This window comes from Desmodus rotundus, chromosome 2 (assembly GCF_022682495.2).
Source record: "Desmodus rotundus isolate HL8 chromosome 2, HLdesRot8A.1, whole genome shotgun sequence".
Classification (NCBI taxonomy): domain Eukaryota; kingdom Metazoa; phylum Chordata; class Mammalia; order Chiroptera; family Phyllostomidae; genus Desmodus; species Desmodus rotundus.
Genome location: NC_071388.1, coordinates 23,183,410 through 23,203,246, shown reverse-complemented (window position 1 = coordinate 23,203,246; position 19,837 = coordinate 23,183,410). Strand labels below are relative to the sequence as shown.

Here is a 19,837-nt window from a genome sequence, read left to right as displayed (position 1 = left end):
CATTCATGTTCAAACTAGGAAACAGGAACTTAAACTGATAAAACATAAATACCAAAACTCTATAGGTACATATACATACATACATACTTAAATAGTGAATCCTTAGAAACATACTCTTGAAAACGGGAATAACAAAAGGATACTCATGGACACCAATCCTGTTCATCAAAGTGTTGGAGAAAGAAAGACAAAAATAAGCCACATAAGGAATGAGGTTGGGAGGAAACAGAGTTGTCATCAATTATTCTGAGTTGATTATCCGTACATGAAAAACTTAAGAAACTCTAAAAGCAGACTATTAATAAGAGAACTGAGCAAGTTTTGCTGAGTGGAAGATCAACATAAAAGCAGTTGCTTTCTTATACCAGCAGCAACTGAAAATATATTTCTTTAAAAAAAAGGCTTTCATTTACAATAGCAACAGCAATTATGGGGTACTTATGAATCAATTTAATAATAGATACATATATTACTAATATTATAACATTTTATTGAAAGACAGAACAAAAAAGAGTCTACATGGGTAGAAGGATATATCATGTTCTTTAGTGGGAATGCTCAATTTCACCAAGTTGTCCCAAATTAGTCTATACATTTAAAGTTGAAAAAGTAAAACCCCAACCCAGTTTTTCAAGGAAGTTGACAAATTAATGGTAAAATTTATGTAAAAGGGCCAACAAGAATTTGAAGCACAAGATAAATAAATTTTCCCTTTGAGATATAATGATTTATTGTCAAGTTACTTGTAATTAAGAAAATGTGTAATTGGTGAAGGTATGATAAATACCCAGAAACAGACCCAGACACATGGGAAAGCTTATTTTGGAAAGAAGTATTACAAATCAGAAGAGAAGCAATTGATGACTACTTAATAAATGGGACCATTGTTTATAATAAACATGTGAAAATATATAATGAGAACCCTTCTTCATGTGTACAAAAGTTAATTCCAGATGGACTAAAGACAGATATAAAAACAAAATCATAATACTCTTAGAAGAAAATATAGGAAAAATTTTTAATGAATTCAGGGTAAAAAAAGTTTTCTCAGTAACAACAACAACAAAAATAAACCATGAAGTAAAGCAATTTTAAAAATCAACAAGATTAAGATTGCAACTTTAAAACTGATAAAGAAAAAATTAGTGTCTAGGTGAAATAAGGAACTTCTACAAATCAATAAGAAAGCACAAATATCCCAATCAAAAATAGGCAAAGGATATGAATGGCCAAATCATGGGAGAGCAAATGACCCAAAAACATGTAAAGAGGGGTGCTCAGCTTCACAAGTAATTAAAGGAATAAAAATTAAAACCAAAAAATGAGATATCATCTTACACCCCTTCAGAGTGGAAAAAAACTAATGTCTGTCAAGACCAAATGTTTGCAAGGATGTGGAGCAACACAAACATGCTGGTAAATTGTTATAATCATGGCGGCAGGTGGAATAATGTCTCCTCAAAGATGCCCACATCTTAATCCCCATAGCCTGTGAACACAGTATGTTTTATTGCACTGAGGATGGAATTAAGGTTGTTATATAAAATAGGGAGAAAGTCCTAGATTATCCAGAGGGGCTCAATGTAATCACAAGGGTGCTTAAAAGTGGAAGAGAGAGAGGCCGCAGACAGAATCGGAGAAAGAAGTGTTATAAGGGAAGCAGGGTCAGAGAGATGCTATGCTGATGCCTTTGAGGATGGAGGAAGGGGCCTCCAAGCCAAAGACTGCTGGTGGTTTCCAGAAGCTGGAAAATCCAAGGAAACAGATTCTCTCCTACCACCTCCAGGAATGAACCCAGCCTTTCCAACGTCCAAATTGTAGCCCAGTGAAACTCACATCAGCCTTCCGTCTGCACTACAGAAATATATGATAATAAATTTGTGTTATTTTGGACTACTGAGTTTTTTTTGTAATTACTTCTGGTAGCAATAGAAAACTACTACAACCACTTTGCAAAGAAATTTTAGAAGATCTAGAAACTGAATTCCCAAGGCCATACCTGCTGCTTTACTACTTAACGATGTGGTCTAAGGACCATCAGCATCACCTTAGAAATTAGTAAAAAATCAGCTTCTCCATCCCTAACCTCAACCTGCTGAAACAGTATCTGGGTTTTAACAAGTTGCCCGGGTAATTTCCAAGCAGACTGCGCTCAGAAACAGTGCCCTGGAGAGGATCTACAAAGAAATTGTAGATATTTATACACAAAGAAATAAGTATAACAATCACAGCACTATTAGTAAAGGCAACTGATAATAATAATATATCTTTCAACCATAGAGTATATAAATAAATTGTTGAATATTTATACAATGGAATACTATACAGCTGTAAGAATAAATGGAGAGCTTCTTGGAGATAAAACTTCAAAATAATGTTGAGTGGGGGGAAAACATGTTGCAAAGAAATATGTTCAATATGATACTATTGATATAAAATTTAAAGCATGCAAAATCATACTAAAAATGCTTATTGATACATACACATACAATTAAAGTGTAAAAACATTCATGAAGATGATAAATACCAACGTCAGGGTAGTGGTTCCCTCTGGGGGAAGAAGAAATGAATGGGATGGGAAGCAATCGTGGCATAAGGTTAAGTTTTGACAAAGCTGGTTGGTAGATGCACTGATGTTTCTTATACTATTGTCTGCATTTGTCTAATGTCTGGAATATTTCATAACTAAAAAGAATGTACTAATTCATGGAATTTATAGAATTTCTACATCAGTTTCCAACTCAAAAAAATGTCTTACTCATTTCTACAAAGTGTCTTCATCAGTTTCTAGCTCAAAAAAGTTCTTACACATTTATTTTTGTATTATTTGATCGAAATTCATGTCAGCTGAAAACTGACTCATCTGGGGGTTTCCCCTTCGAGGCTCCCAGGGCCTTTGGGGAGTATTGTACCGAAAACCCTCGCTCCAACTTCCTGTCTTGGATTCCAACAACAGTCCCGTTCATGACCCTTTTCAGAGTTGATCAGTTTTTCTACGTAACTAACTCTGTGATGCAGTGTGCTCTGTGTACATTCAAAATTCCTGATCTTTTAAGGAAAGGCCCTTGGTATAAATAAACAAAATAAAACTATATTCCTCAATGGACATAACATTTTCTTTCAAAGAAAACCCTGAATATTTCCAACATCTTGTACGCTATGGACATCTGAGAAAATCTGTTTGAGACTAATTCTATGAACCACATGTGAAAAATTCTCATGATTTACTGTCACTCAAATACATTCAGTTTGATCCAGAACCAGCCTTTCATTAAATTTAGTCATTGACATTCTGAAAATACTGACCTTCCTTTCTTTATTCTCACGTCTAAATGTCCTTTATATATGGGCTTATCCCTGCCATTTAATAAAGGTCTACATATGTGTAATCACAGTTTATGGGATTCTTTCTGTGTATATTTTCTATATACAGAGCCAAATTTAAAGTAAATAGGGGCAAGAAAATTCTTGTTCAAGAAATCCATAGGAACCAGTTCTCCTGAGACAGTTCAGTACTTGAGAGGATTCTGAGAAAAAAAAATCCACACCATAAAGTGATAGGCAGATGTTTCCCATATGTTGTTTGCAGATAAATCCCTCTAGTTTATGTAATATTTATTCTTGAGATTTTGCCATTTTAAATCCAGTTGTTCATACATGTCTTTGAAGCAAATCACATGTGACAAACAAGCGGACTCTAAACTTCCTTTGAAACAGTGCAGAAATTGGGAATTTAAATTTGCATTGCTACTTTCCTAACTCTTCATAAAAATAAGGCATAGTTTCCATACGTCCGTTGTCTAACTCACGCGCCTGGTATTTCTCGGGAATGTGGATACATTCCTCTGCACTTTATTTTCTGTTGTTCAGTTCATTTAGGCTCATGCTTATGACGCAGCTTAGTTTTTACTTAAACAGCATCCAAGTGTTCTCATCAGCGATTCTTCAGAGCTGTTTCCCTCTCAAGGGTGTGGTCTGATTACTGTCCGAGTTTCCTCTCTCCCCATGGTGCATTACTCAGGAAAATTTTTCATTAGATAATAATACTGATTATTTCATAAAATATTCTCTTTATGGAATCATTTTACTTGTTTTCGTGCTTTTTTCTGAATAAGTAGCATAAGGTATTGTACAATGTTATCTCAGCAGAAGACGTGGACATCAGCTCATGCTATTTAATGTGTAAGTGCAAAGGTTATTGCACTGACAGTAATGTTATTTCTAGTGCTCATGGACTGATAAAGTCATCATTCCCTTTATTGTTTTTTCAACAGGTAACGCCATGTTGTTGAGGGTGTTACCTGCTGTGTATGAAAAACAGCCTCATCCAATTAACAGACACCTGACAGAACTCCTGGCCTTGATGTCTCAGCTGGAACAACCAGAACAATACCACCTCCTACGGCTTTTGCACGTAGCTGCAAAGAGAAAGCAACCAGAGGTAAAGAGTACATCATGTACTTGATGGTCCACACAGCCAGGCATGTCTTGGGGTATGTGAACAGGATGGGCACTTCAGGTTAACTCTCTCATGTCTCTATCTATACCGTCTTTAATGAAAGTGCTCATCCACTTTTTCTAGAATCATGAAAGTCAGGAGGTGATGGCAGAAGTTGTGTACTGTCTTGGAGTTCTCCAGAGAAACAGAACCAGTAAGATTTGTGTGTGTGTGTGTGTGTGCGTTTCTGACTTATTATGAGGAATTGGCTTATGTGATTATGGAGGCTGAGAAGTCCCACAATCTGCCATCTGCAGGCTGAGGACCCAGGAGAGCGAGTGAGGTAATTCAAGTCTGAATCTGAAGACCTTAGAAACAAGAGAACTGATGGTGTGAATTCTTATGCAAGTACAAAAACCTGAGAACCTGAGGGCTGATGGTCCAAGTCCCAGTCTGAGAACAGAAGAGGACCTATGTCCTTGCTCGAACAGTCATATTCAGGCCCATGACAGACAGGATGAGCCCCACCCACCCGGGGGAGGGCAATCTGCTTTACTCATTCTACTGATTTAAACACCAACCTCATCTGGAAACACTATCACAGACACCCAGAATAATGCTTAACCAAATATCTGGGCACCCACTGACCCAGTGAGGTTGACACACAAAAGTAACTATCACAGGTACAGTAACAAAACACAACAAATGTGCAGATCTGTAGCCACTTCAGGACAGCTTTACTCAAGTTGAGTGTGGCCATGCAGCCCTAGGAGTCTGTGGTTTCTCAGGTAGAGCCGAGGGGAAGACCGTTGCCTGCCTTGATGCCTGAGGAAATCAGCCTGCACTGAGAGCAAAGGCTGATTTTCCAACTAGCAAATTAGTTATCATTCTTTGGATTCAAGTAAAAGATTGTAATACTGTATTTTGCCGCATATAATGCACACCCACATTCTTATGCACATTATACATGGGATTCTTATACCCACGGTATGTAATCATTATACCCATGTATAATGTGCATCCTTATTTTTCCCTCAAAAATTTGGGCAAAAAATGCACATTGTACACAGCAAAATACAGTAATTAGGGTGCTTGTGATATCAGTAAGAGAACACCCAACCCACAGTAGTGGAAACAATAAAAGGAATTTATTAACTATTGTGATGGGAAAAAACCTTCACATGAGGCTTGATCCAGAGGCTCAAATAATGTTGAACAGAACAGTTTCTCTATTCCTGTTTCTCAGATTTGACTCCTGGCTTTGGCTTCCTTTTTCTGCAGGCTGACCCCGGCTAGGTAACTCCCAAAGCCCTGCAGGTCAGCCCAAACTGCATCGTAAACCCAGTCTAAATCTAGCCAGTGAGATCTTTTGACCTCAGAACACTAAAAAAAAAAAAATGAGGCTGCAGGCTGTGGCTGGTCAAGCAAATGGCGGTTCCAGGGCCACAGTGGAAGATGGTAGTCAGAAAGGTGAGCTAGACAAGAGGAAGAGGATTGAACCGAACAAGGAGGAGAGTGAGTACAGACTCCTGCAGGTGCTGTGGGTGCGGAGTGCGGATGCCAGGATGAAGAAGCAAGGGTTTAGGAAGCCACCACAGAGATGTGTGTATTATACACGGGATTCTTATTGGGCGCCCCACGTGCCAGGATCCTAACTGGTGGGGAGAGGTTATGACGTGAGAACCGTCCAACCCTTTGTTTCCCATCAACACTCCCCATCGTGTTAAAGCAGCCCCTGCTTGCCTCCTTCAGCCATCAGCTCTGCATGAGCTCACCCTTGACTCCTGAGATGCACAGGCAGTGAGCCAGAGAGCGCCCAATTCACCGCCTCTCTCCTGTGTTGTTCCTTAACTAGACAGCAGGCAAAGGGAATGGGAGGAATACAGTGAAAGGGTTTTTACAGAGAGAGTGAAATTCGTGGCAACAATCAGAAATGAGGACTAGGCCTTTGATGACAGTCTGGTTCGTTTAATTTCAGATAAAACAGGAAGCTAAATGAAGAGGTTTTTGACCTTGTGAAATTTGGATTAAAGTGGAACTTTTCTTTCTGCATAAAAGCGGCACCAATGCTCTGTAACTCGGAGGTAAAATTACTTGTAGCTTGGGTTCTCCAATGAGGGCAACGGGCAGGACAGTTTCACGCTCTCTTGAATGCCGCCTTCACTACCCACCTTCTGTGACTGGTGATAACCTGGCTTTCAAGGGCTGGACGGTCAACAGTTGGCCCTTGAAAGAAGCATCTTCTCTATGTACGGCTGAGTAGTCCATGAGATCGCAAACATGGCATAGCTTCTTCAGCAGCCATACGTCTGTGGACCTCCGTGTGGCTGGTGGGGCAGGTGGGTTGCCTTCCGTCATCACTGCCCCTGGGAATCTCTTTCTCAGGAAACCATCCTTTCTAGGTGAAGATAGGCAGTTCCTGGTTTCTGATTCATGGCTAGAAGCTCCAGAGAATCCTCCAAGTCTTTTTATAGGAAGAAACACTTAGGGTGCTATGTTTCCAGATGGCTCTCCCCACAAGGTGCCCATAGCTTGGGTGATGAGATGTGTCTACAGTTCTTCAGTTCAGTGACAAGGTACTAAACTTGTCAGCACACTGCTATGGAAGGAAAAAAAAAAAGGCAGTAATCAATTCTGCTCAGGAAGGACCAGAGAAGCCAGGGATAGGACCCTTCCCTCAGCTACTTGCTCTAGAGGGTTCTGGTCTGGACCTGTTCCTAGTTCCCAACTACTGCCCTACCTACTAAACACAGTCCAAGTAACTGAGGACTCCTTTTGTACATATCTCCATCCTGCTTCCAAGGGCCTGTACAAGCCTGTCACCTGGGTCTTTTCTCCCAAGGACAGGCCATGCCAACAGTGTGACCCCACAGGCCTGAGGGGTGGCCTAGATAAGCTGTGAGCTCATCATATGTGGGCTGCAGTATCCACATACACACACAGGAGACTCCTTGCAGGGCAAAGCCAGGGAGGGGTAGGGAGAGCAGGGAGCGGAAAGGCATGGGAGCTAGGCATCATTTCTTCCTGTTCCTTCTATGGAGGCCAAAAATTGCTTTAAAGATATATATGTCAGGTAAGGGACAGAACATTTTTTTAAAAGCTACTGATTATTTGGGTGTGTGGTCTTCGGGCCTCCATGATGTACTCTAGCCCCCGGTCCTGCTGGAGGAAAGGCTTCCTAGAAGTACAGCTATTTGAGATGGATTTTGAAAGTATGAGATTCTTTTTGTGTTCCCGCCACTGTGAGTGATCAGTGGCCTGCTGCTGAGTGGGAGGGTGCGTGGGGGGAAAGGCAGCAGATCTGCCCATCAGTGAAGACCCTGAATGCTGTGGCACTGGGACTCTGGCCATTGGCTGCAGGGAACCTTTGAAGTCTGGACACGATCGGGTGGGGTTTTAGGACCATGACTCTGATGGCAGCGAGGACTGAACAGGAAGCAGAGATACTTTAGGCTATGAGGCCGGTTTGAGAGCTTTTCCAGTGGTCCATGGAACGGGGCTTATGGCCTGAACAAAGGCCATGCCAGCTTGCTGTCTGCCAGGCATCTGTATTGTCTGAGGGGCCACTCCGCTCTCTGCAAAGGCCAGGCTTTTCCTGAGACCCGAAGCAGCTCCTGGAGAAAAGCACTGAAGAGCCCAGACTAAAGAAATCCGCTGTGTTTGAAAAATAAAATTCTTCCTTATTCAAGAATAATCTATCTAAAGCCCAAAGCACCACTTCCCTATCACATGTATGGTAAACTTTAAGAAATACCCACCTGTCCTATCACCATTATAATAAACTTTGAATTATCAAGAACCTATAGCAAGTAATCAACTTTCGTCCAATTGGTAAAATTGATATCACTTTGTTTACATTGTTTGGGGCATCTCTTCTCTGCTTCTTTTATGCGTTCAGCTCTGGTCAGGTGTATATATTTGCCTTGAACCTTCTTTCTTTCTTCCTCTCTCCCTTTTTTCTCTCGTTCTTATTTTTCTTCTTTTTCTTTTTGTTTTTCTTTACGAGTCAACAGATATAATATACTCTTGCATGACTTGGGGTGTATGAGTGGAACTTAAATGAAATTGGCATGGCTGGAAGCACATGTCACAGGGACCTTGGTGTTCCAGGAATAGGACATGAAGAGGAAGGACTGGGAAGTGGAATGTTATAGGATGGGGCAGGAAATGTGTAAGCATTTTCCATTCCTAAAAGCCTCGGGTTGAGTGCCCTGCCCTGACCTGGAGCAGCTGGCTGACACTGCTGCTGTACACGCCAGGGATCTCCCGTGGTTTCTCTGGAAGGACGTACAGTTGCTCCTGATGCACAGACAGCATTTATTGAACTGTTCATTCATCCGTGCCATTTAAAATCAGACCAGCCCTTTCCTCCACAAGTACTAGATATGAATGTAAAGTTTAAATTTACATGTGGGATAATTTTACTCATGCTTCAGTTCATTATGCCGTATATGGCACATGATGTATATATGTTTAAACATTATGTACAACTATTCACATATATGGGGAACTATCCAAATGTTAACCTGTAAAATCATTTACACGTGCCTTTCTGTGATGTGTTCCTCAAATATTTATTGACTCACCTTCTGGCCAGGCTCTGTGCTGGGCATTGAGTATACAATGGCACACAAAATAGAAATGATTCTTGACCTCGTAGAGCTTTCAGTCCCGCCTGAAAGACAAACGTCTAGACCAGCAATAGGAAGAAATCATGGAAAGGACCTTCTCAGAGACATTTAGGGTATGACTGGAGCTTCAGCAGGGGCACTTGGCTGAGAGAAGGAAAGGCTTTTTAAGGAAATAATGGTTAATCTGAGGCCTCAGGAATGACAAGGAGTTATCCAGCAAAATTGGGGCATTGAGAATCATAGGCAAAGTGAATAACAAGAGTAAAATCACAGATGCAAGGAAACACTTAGCAGGTCAAGAAAACTTTTAGCCCTGACCAGTGTGGCTCAGTTGGTTATGCATCATCCCGTAAGATTCCCGGTCAGGGCACATGCCTGGGTTGTGGGTTTGGTCCCCTGTCCGAGCATGTACAAGAGGCAACCGATTGATGTTTCTCCCTCACACAGATGTTTCCCACCCTCTCTTTTTTCTTCCCTTCTCTTCTCTCTACAAATAAATAAATAAATTCATTAATAAAACTTTAAAAAATTAAACATGGTTGAAGTGTGTGATATATGGTGAGTCCTGAATGAGGAGAGAGTAGAATAGGTGGGTGAGGAGATAAGCCTAGAAAGATGGGTAAAGTCAGTTCAGAAAAGGTATGCTAAGCCTCTATCTTGAGAGCAATGGCAAATTAGTGAAGTATTGTAGCAGGAAAGGGTCACCGTTGTGGCCAGAGTGTGGAGAAGGGATTGGGTAGATAGGACTGTAGGCAGGGAGAATAGTTAGGAAGCTGTTGGAATAAGCCAGATGCGGAGTGATTGGATCAGTGGTCTCAGCTTAGATGTTCCTGACCCCTAGCCTACATTGGGACACTGGAACAGCCTCACAGCACCCTGTATTTTCCTTGCACGAAATTTGTTAATAAAATTTATATTCATTTCTGTTATAATTTTTTGTTTCACTAAAATGTCTCCTTTACTAGATAGTGAGTTATTTCATGAAGGCAGGAGCAATTGTAACTCCTGCTCCTAGACTAGTAACTTGCAAATAAGAAGGACTCAATAAACATTTGTGAATGAACGAATGGACGGATGAATGCAAATGAGGGAAGTGGACAGATCTGTGCAATACTCAGGAGGTGGAGTCAATAGGACTCAAGTTTGCTGATGAGGGAAAAACAGTCAATCATCAAGAATGAGTCCCAGAGTTCTGACTTGAGTTTCCAAGCAGATAATGGTGTCACTTATGGAGAAAGGAGACACCTGTGCCTAGACAGGTGGGGAAAGCAGGTTTGGGGCACAGGGGATGGATGGTGAGTTCAGCCGGCTGAGCTGTGCATCAGACTCAGTTTTAATACTGGAAGCTACATTTCAAGTTTATCTTACCTAAAAAGTAACAAACTAAAAAGGCAAACCAACAACAAACATAAGAAATTAGTAGAAGTATGGATAGAAAAATAGTTTTTGCTTATATTGTTTAGTTTTCCACAGGTTATCTCTTCTAAGTCTTTTATTTTAGCAGACAAAACAATTTATTAAATTATCAATAGGCAACATGTCTATGTATTAACATAGTGACTGTCCCACAAAAAAATTCACAGTTTCCTTAATATGAATGATTGCATCTTTCTATTCATAAAACCATTAAAATACAGAAGGAAATATTAGGGTATTGGGAGTATAGTAGAAATTATTTTACTTTAATAATTTTTTATCTCATTACATTTTTCTGATGAAAATGGAAAACCAAAGAAAACATAAGGGCTGTTTTCTGCTTTCTTATTTTTATTATCAAATGTTTCTAAACCATATTAATCCAATTTGAAGGCTTTGATTACAGTCATCAAGGATCTCTTACATACTTTGTCCTTTAAATTGTCACTTTCACAGTGGCTGGAAGGAAATATAACACTTCTGAGGACCTAACACATCAAAACTTGATTTATGAATAGAAACATCTAAGCACTTACAAACTTCTCTTCAGTAGCAAAGCACAGATTAAAAGGAAAAGAAACTGAAGCCTCTAATTTTTATTGTAAATTTAAAATTCCAGACTTGGGATATTTGCTTCAGTTCCAACAAGAGTAATCATCTCAGAATCTGTTGAGTTCAGATTTAATACAAAAATATATCAGATTGATTCGGATTCTGATATATTCCTCCTTGGAATATTCCTCCAATTAATTTTCCTCCTTGTTTCTCTCTCTTTCTGTTTTGTAGGTGGTTCAGAAGTGTATTCCTTTCTTAATTGGGCATTTGAAGGACTCCACCCATAATGATTTCATCCTAAACATCCTCATAGAGATAGCAGGCTATGAACCAGTGGCTTTGAACAGTTTTCTTCCAATGCTGAGAGAGATTGGTGAGCGATTCCCCTACCTCATTGGACAGATGGCAAGAATTTATGGAGCTGTTGGGCATGTGGATGAAGTAAGTTTGGCATGTTTTTCTCTCTCCATTTCCCTGAGTTCCATTGGCATTCCCTCCATTGAAGCTCTATGACCTACACATTTTTCCCGGACTTCTGAGAGTTCCCATTTCTCTTTCAAACCTTTTGCTTGGACAGCGGCCCTCTGGATCAAGGGCATATTGTAGCAGGGGTACATGGAAGGTTCAGGAAGCAAGGATATCATTGCTGGAGTATCACCTGAGAAAAAGGAAAGGTTAAAATGTCTCTATGACAGGTTCAAGAACACGTTTTAATAACAACAACCAATAAAAGGGTTTTATCTCATTTTTGGCCTTGGGTCTGCGTAACCCGGGAGGCCATCTGTAAGCACTGAATAATACCCATTATTGATGAGAGTCCATAGCCATCCTGTCAATAGGGGTGTGTACAAAGTATGTTTTGAGCCCTCTAGATGATGTTACTTGGGAGAGTGAAATGCGTGTGTGGATGTTTAAAAGTCCTAGCCTAAATATTTGCTTAATGGGGTCTTTTAGCAAGCACAACAGGATGCCATCAGAACTTGTGGGGATTAGGCGACTAAGAAAAAGTTTCCAGAAGTTCAAGTTCCAAAGGTTGTGTGCGTGCAGGTGTACACACACATGCCTGTCTGTCAGATGGCTTGATATTGGGATTTAGGGTTTTTATCTTTTAAAAATAAAGGTGAATGTATAATCAACAGATGGAAGCTTTTACTTTTACCCACTGACATATATTATAGATTCCTACAAGGTAAATATAAAATTGTACAACTCTTAAAAGAGATTTCATAGTTCATCAAGTTCAACCCCTTGATTCCGCACAGGAGAAAATTAAAAACTGGAATAGTTAAGTGACTTACCCAGACTCAAACCTGCTTGGTTGGTGAGTCAGCTGGAATTAGGTCTTCGGTATTCCCAACTCTCTTTTCAAATGTTGTGTTCAAATGGATCTTGGGTTCTGCTGAGATTTGTAGAGCCCAGTGAATGCTAGCCTTCCTCCTGGTGGAGGGCTTTCTGTTCTCACTTCCCCAAAGGTGGGAGAGCTGAGCTCCCAAGCAGCCTGCACCTGTCAGCAAGTGGGTGGATTTTGTGAAAGGATTACTTTAGTAAGGACGTGCTGCTTAGTCTAATCCCTTTCTATTCATTGCTGTGCGGAATGTCTCACGCCTGCCACAATCTGCCTTCTGGTAACACTTTCCTGTGCCGTTGCCACCTTTGTTGCCAGGAGAACCTGATTATGTGCCCAAGTGCTTTTAGGCCAACTTCAGCTGACAGCTGTTTGAATCTGCTGACCTTGCAGATTTTTCATGGACCAAAAATTTCAGCCTCTGATGTGGGAAGCCCTGGAATCTTTAAAAAGTGTCCTTTTGCTGTACTTTAATGGTGCTCTTTTTGTCACAAATACATTCATGATTCATTAAAGTGTAGTAATGCACATTGGAAATGACTAAACTTCCCACAGAAACTCTAATCTACTAAAAAAAAAAAAAAAACCCAAACACTGGCCATATAACTGTTATGTCACTGTAGGTTTTTCTAAACTAAAGCAAATCTAAGAGAGAATGGTCAGTTAGGTGACATTTGTGTGACTTTACTAGATGGGAGCAGAAAGGAGAGGGGATCCAAATAACATTAAAAATCACTTATTTCAGAATTCAGAATATTAAAATATTCTTTCCTGTCTCTGTCTCTGTCTCTCCCCCTGTCCCAATCTCCAATTCTCATGTGTCCATGGATGCTTTTATGTTGGACAGAGTAAAAAAATTTTTTGGTGGTTCTGATTCAGCTTCCCCATAGAGAACAATTCTAGAGCAAATAGTTCCAAATGTGTGCAGATATTAGAATTACATGAGAAACTTTTTTAATTATATAAGTTCTTGGGCACCATAGAATACCCACTGAATCAATCTCCAGGAACAGGACCCAGCACTCTGGATTTATGGGACCCTCTGCCAGGGTAATTCTGATGCAATTGTTTGTGGTTCAGTATTTGAGATCCTTTGACATCAAGTATTTAAAGCATTTTTCTCTTTTAAACTTAGAATCAGACCTTACCCATCACCCAACCTGCTATCCTCCATCAAACCATGCTACTCAGTTAAAACCTTCCCAAACTACTGGGAACCTTCCCAGACTACTTACTGGAAGCAGTTTAGATTAGGTGTGGCTGAGAGTAACACAAATATTCCAAAGAACAGTGGCTTAAACAAAGATACACATCTATTTCTCTTGCATGTAAAGAAGTCTAGAAGGCAGTCAGTCTAGAACTTCATGTTGCAGAAGTTCAGGGTTTTTCTACTTTGTTGCTCTGTCATCCTTGAGCACACCAGAGAGCACATGGCTTCTATCTTATGGCCCAAGATGGCTACTCATCTTTACCTCTCAAGTCAGTATTTCAGCCAGCGGGAAGGTGTAAGGGGGAAAGACTTTTCCAGACAAACACAATCTACTGTTTATATTCCATTGACTAAAGAGAACAAAGCTGTGCATGACCACACCTAGCTGCAAGGGAGGCTGGAACATGTAGTCTGGATGTGGATGGCCACGTGCCCAGCTAGTTGAGAGAGAAGGGCAGAAAGAATGATGGAGGGCAAAGAATGTCTCTGTTGCAGATTGTCAAGTCATTTCATTTCTCTGGCCTTTTTCTCTTAAAAATGATGTTTTACACTACTTTAATTCCCTCCGGTTGATATTCTTTGATTCCTTTATTCTCTTTCATTTAGAATAAGCCTGATGTAATTACCTATAATTGTCAGTCAAGCTCCTTTACTCAAGAATAATGCCCCTTGTTATTTGTTTCTAATGCCTGAATGTGACCTTTAGAAAGTCCTTCTTTTAACTTTAAAGAATGCTAAAGCTAGGATGTTCCAAGAAGAAATATAGTAGTCTAAGCAGCTATTAACTATTTAATTTGAGTGAACACATTCAACTCTCTAAAAATGTTGTGCAGCCATATTCCTAAGGACCAAAACCAACAGGCATGATATATATGTATGTGTATTTCTACCTACCTCTTTGCAAAAGGAAACAGGAAGTTACTGAAGTACATTGCCAGGTGAGCATGAGGGCAGAAGTTGAGTATGAGGCCCTGGACACCTATGGAGGAGGAAACAGCTATAAAGAGGGAGCAGCAAGAACTTTGCCCTGAAAGGGCCCCACCACTTTCTGTTTAGAGAGTTTGGTCTATGGTAAGATAAAGGGACAAGAGAATATATGAGAGATGGAAATGTTTAGCACATAATACAGTCATAGTAATGCTAGAGGGCTCACGGGGAGGTCAAAAGAGGCCTTAACCCACTGGTTGTGTCCAGGTTCTTGTCACTGTGCAGGAAAGAATTTAAGAGCAAGACAGAGAGGTTTAGCAAAGCTAATTTATTAAAGTGACATTACACACTTAAGAAGGAAGTGTGGGCGAACTCAGACTGCTAGTCACACTGAGGGTGTCTGGGTGGAGGTTTTTATCAACTATGGGCAAGGGGAGGAAACAGGGTGGTTTGTGGTCTCTGACTGTGGAGGTGGGAGGTGATAGTTGTCAGCACTTCTCATCTCAGTCCTTCCTCTGTGCATGGTGGCATGGTGATCTGTAGGGCAGAGTGGCTTCAAAACTGCAGGGTAGGTCAGCATGGCTGCCAACTCTGGCTGAGAGTAGTTTTGTTTGTCTCGACTGTTTCTCACCCCAGGAAATTGGGAGGGTAGTAATGGACAGGAGACAGGTATCTAGCTACAAGTCACACCCAGTGTTCCAACTTAGAAAGGGAGGGGTGGAGTAGAGCCTGGGGCCTTTGTTCCCTATGCCAACTTTCCTGCTTCAATAGGACCCCAGTGACTCCAAGCCCTAAGATCCTCTCCTCATCCTATCCTGGCCTCATCTGAAACAACTTAACTTAAATATTTTTCTCTTTGACACCAAAGTAAAAATTTCAGATATGTTCAGGGGTACCAAGTATCAAATGATTTTGTTGCTAAGATTTAAAAGATTTTGGAAATGGAGAAAAACTAATTCAATTTTGAGTAGCTTGCTCCAACTTTTGAAATACAAAATCTGTGACTAATGGAGGCCACTGTTCCATCCTCCCTTGTTGCCTGGCTCTGGCAAACTGTATTGTTTGATCCTTAAGAGGAAGAACAGTCTCTTGGGAGTATGCAGACCAGAGATAGCCTCAGGGGTGGATTCAAATCAGAATCAATCACACAAGTTACTAAGGGATGTATGCTTCGCCTTCTGTGCTTGTGTGAAGCCAGGTGTAAGAAGTTCAGGGCCAGCTACAGGGAACCAGACTGTGCGTCTTTCAAGTCTTTCAAATCAGGGCCCATTCGAGTGGGCAAACTGCTTCAGCAGCTTGGTAGCTGCATCACAGTTTTTCCATCTGCATTACACCCAGCAGAGGGACGCTGTATAAAATAAAAAATAACCCTACAGATCCTTATTTTCTCTATCTCCCAAATTACCTCCAGGATATGTTTTTTGCCCTAATTTACATAAAAACATGTTTAATAGCCATAAAATTCTTGTGTCACTATAGGAAGCTATACAGTGACTCACAGGCCATTTTCAAGTATGTGTGGGCAGCCAATGCTTATCTGTTGGATGGAGAGTGAAAATGGGAGGGCCAAAGAGCAGGAAAGTTTTCTTCTGGGGTAACCGATGAGTTGTTGCTCCAGGCTTTCTCATTGCATGTATTTGGATATGGGCTGAAACTTAAGTCTAACAGACAAATTAGAGAAGACAGCAACCAGGTAACTGGCTTGCTCTTTCCCTGCTTCTCCAAGGGAAGAGTATGAATAGATGGGTATGCATGGTACAAGTCAAAATAAGGTCAGACAGAAAAAGAAATGAGGTACCATAGGTAAGCGCATGTATCATTAAAGGGATAAAGAAGTAGTTGTATGCTTTCTCTTTTTTAGGCAACAACTGCTATGTGTAATTTTTTGTCTTGGACTGTATCTATGTGTGTCTCATTTATATTTATATTGCACAGCATTTTTCCTAAGGGGAATAAGAGTAACAAAAACAATAATAAAGCCACATTTTGTAAAAATTTATAGGTGGGAAGCCCAGCTTCCCACCTATAAAAACCACACGAATAAGTTTGTAGCATTTTTTAAAAACTCTCATTAACTAAATCTGAAGAGGTTTAAATTACACGTAGGCCAGACTGACTTTTCTCATGGAGAATTAAAATAGAATGTTTCTATTCTGGATGCTTTTACTCTTCTTTTTCATGACTTTCTTCACCCACCAGACTCTCTCAGCTGTGCAAGTGGGCTCGGCCCACTTGTAACAACTGGAGCTGTTACATCTCTCCTTCCTGACATAGGTCAGCGTGGCAAAGAGACACCTGTAGAAACGGCTTTGAATTCTTGAGAAGCTGAACTGCATTCATGTGTTCTATCCGTCTGCTTAAGTTTCAGATGAATCGAAACAATCCTAGCCTAATAGTCAAATCCTCATTAAAACCGAGTCTCATTAGAAGGCACACTGGTTCGTGGCATATTCTCCATATTCATTTTTTGCCCGCATGCCAGACCTACAGGGCAGCAGACCTATGTGGTGGAAATAGAAAGGAGGCGCTTTAAAATGCTCTTTACAAATGATCTCATGGCATGTGGAAGGATGCGATGGCCCTTGTTTTCCTTAGCTGCAGTCCAACAGTCTGCACCTGTGAAGAATCAAATGGTGTGTGCCCTCTGAGTGCAGCCGCTGCCAGGGTGGGTGTTAAATCCTGTGCTCTCCGCCTTGTTTTTCTAACTGGCTGAGATATGCTGGCCAAGCACCAGGGCGTGTTTATTACATCCTCTCTGGGCTCAGAGTCATGAACACTTTTCAAGTAAAGAAGTGACACACATCTTGCCCAGGTCGCGTTTCTGTGACATCCGGCAGGCCTTCTACAAAAACACTTTCAGGGGGAAAAGGAAGAGAATGACAAAAGCAACTAAAAACCACATTACTATCCTCATCCTGACTGCAAAAAAACATCCTGCAAAATAGGAGCTAGATAGACAATTTGTGTCTTTTACTCACAAATCAAGACGAAAGGATCTGGGGCCCATTCTACAAGAGGAAGGAGCTATGATTTAAAAACTGTGGTTTCCCAAAAGATGGTGAAGTTAGTTAAAACTTCGGTAAACTCAGTGACTGGGGATTTATTTTCTCAAGCCTTGGTTGGAGCCAGGCAGCTACTGCTTAGTACTATAGAATTGCCATCAATTAGGGACGATTATTTTTGTCTCAAAATGAAAACAGCTTTATTGTTTTTTATATTTTAAGAAGGTTACATGCTAATTGTAAGTAATTCTAATAATAAGTCTCTTGCACAGAGTAAAGGAAGAAAAAAATGTTTGAGTATATACAAAATACGCTTTCATATAACTGCTAATTCTCCATATCCCCCTTCCCTCCATGATACAGAGTTGAGCTGCAGATTCTTTTGGGGTGCAAGACCCAGTGCTGGTGACAGGAACAGAGAGAGGAGAAAGACATGGTCTCTGCCCTAGAGGGTCCCGCAGTGAATGGGGACGAGAAAGGTGTACAAACAGATGGTTCAAAATTAATTTGCTGACTGTTACTCCTGATTTCTGAGCTGGATCACGAAGCAAGTAAATAACCCAGCATAGGGGAGTTTGAGGATGTGTATAAACTGGGTTTGTTGGCTAATGGGATTATGTCGGGAAGGAGGAAGAGGATAACCAAGGAAGCAAGGGCAAAATATTGGGGAAAGGCCTGGAGTCTTCTAGAAACAGTGAAGTTTCGTGTGCCTGCAGCACTGAATGCAGAGGAGGAGGGATGAAGCTGGAAGGCAGATTCGGCCAGGTTATGAAACTTCTCATTGATTAGTAGATAGTTCTGTTGTAGGTGCGAATGTGGTCTTTCCACAGAATCACAGGGAAAGCATTCCAAGGACCCATGCATGGGAGACAGTGGTGTGGTAAGGTTTATTCTATGGTAGAAGCTGCCCCCTGGGTTTCCAACATCCCATCTCCCTGTGTCCTGCCATGGGAAAAGGCCAACCGTGTCCTTGGGGAGGCCAAACAAAAGCCAGTGTCCAGACTTTCTGCTTCATATCAAAGTTCAGTCCTTTGGAGCCTGCAGACAGCTGCTAAGCAGTCTCAATGACCATCCAGGTAGCTTAGCTTGTTCCCACTATCATCCATTTCAGGCTCCCTCCTCCTGGAGCTTGTGTGTGGAGTCACATGGCCATGGCTCACACAGGGTGAGTGCAGGTCACTTGGGCAAGAGGGAGAACTTAGTCCTCTTGGAGCCCACACCATCTGCTGTGGGCCCAGCAGCTGCCAGATCCCTGTGGTCATCTGCTCCCAGGCAAGAGAGCACATGAATGAACGGCAAGTGCATCACCAGATGAGCAAAAGAGAGAACATCTTGGTTCCCCTGGGATTATATTAGCTTAGGTATGGGACAGACCAGGTGCTCTTTCAAAATGACCAATAAACTTCCTAAGCTTCCACTGGCTTTGGATGGGCCTACCTCCCAATTCACCCCTTCTTTCCCTGGGCTAGACTGACAGGTCCCTCTGGTCCAACAACTCCCTCTGTGCCATTTTGACTTTTCCTGTGCATGTTCCTTCCTTCTGAGCTCCCTTGCTCTCTTTCCTAGCTAAATAACAGCAGTAACAGCTCCCATCTTCTACCTTCTCACTCCATTACTGACACCCAAGTGACCTAAGAACAATATTTCATTTCCCTTTATGGTGCAGACAAGTAAGTGAATACTATGTACCTCAGTTTTAAGAAAGTAAAGAGCTGAGTAAAGGGACAAACTGTCCCCACAAATAGTTGCAAAGCTAGAGTATAAGTAATGGTTACAGAAGTTACGTGTTGCAACAGTTCTCAACAATGTCTTAATTATCAACTGCAATTGAGACCAACTGACCAAGTCCACAAAGCGCTCTCAGGCAACAAGCAGCAGCACCTGGAAGGAGCCTCTGCCTAGCCAACTTCACACCAAGGATGGTCAGCCTGGTCTCCACCCATCTGATCTTCCTCTCTCCAAAGGGGCATAATCTGATTTTCTCACACCTGGAGCCATGAGGGAAGTAGGCTTGTGCTTGCCCCAAGAAAGGCAGAAAGTTTCCACCTAGTGACTCCCCCTTCTCTCCTTGAGCTCAAGAGGTGAATGAATTATGGATTCACCAGAAAGGACAACCGGCCATTGGCCACAGCAGGGTTGAGAGGGTGAAGTAGTTGCTAATTCCAGTTCAAATCCTACAGCTCTGTTAAGCCAGCAGCAGCAGTCTTTGCCTGCGCCCCCCTCATTCCCCAACCCTCAGACTTAAATCACTTGGTGTAAGTCTGCTACTTCCAACTACCAGCATCTACATTTCTTTGCCTATGGCTTCCCCCA

The 19,837-nt window shown here is 41.4% G+C and overlaps 1 protein-coding gene and 1 long non-coding RNA gene across 7 annotated transcripts in view; one reads left to right on the top strand and one right to left on the bottom strand.

Moving 5' to 3' along the window:
- Positions 1-19,837, top strand: part of VEPH1 (ventricular zone expressed PH domain containing 1) — a 197,987-nt gene that overhangs the window by 51,871 nt on the left and 126,279 nt on the right. For 4 of the 5 annotated variants that reach the window (XM_045197271.2, XM_045197268.2, XM_024560285.3 and 1 more), the window contains exons 5-6: positions 4,275-4,441; positions 11,272-11,481. In XM_045197271.2, coding sequence (XP_045053206.1) covers positions 4,275-4,441; positions 11,272-11,481 — 377 coding nt within the window. Of the gene's footprint in view, positions 1-4,274; positions 4,442-11,271; positions 11,554-19,837 lie in introns of those variants that run through there. The other variant, XM_053918048.2, reaches the window with a different exon arrangement.
- On the bottom strand, positions 6,934-11,490 carry LOC123479991 (uncharacterized). 2 transcript variants are annotated; one of them, XR_006655838.2, is made up of 3 exons: positions 11,431-11,490; positions 9,025-9,113; positions 6,934-7,037 (listed from the first exon to the last, which is right to left on the bottom strand). It is a non-coding gene; the product is annotated as an uncharacterized lncRNA (long non-coding RNA). The 2 variants fall into 2 exon arrangements; XR_008426110.1 differs by having other exon boundaries at positions 9,025-9,128; positions 11,431-11,484.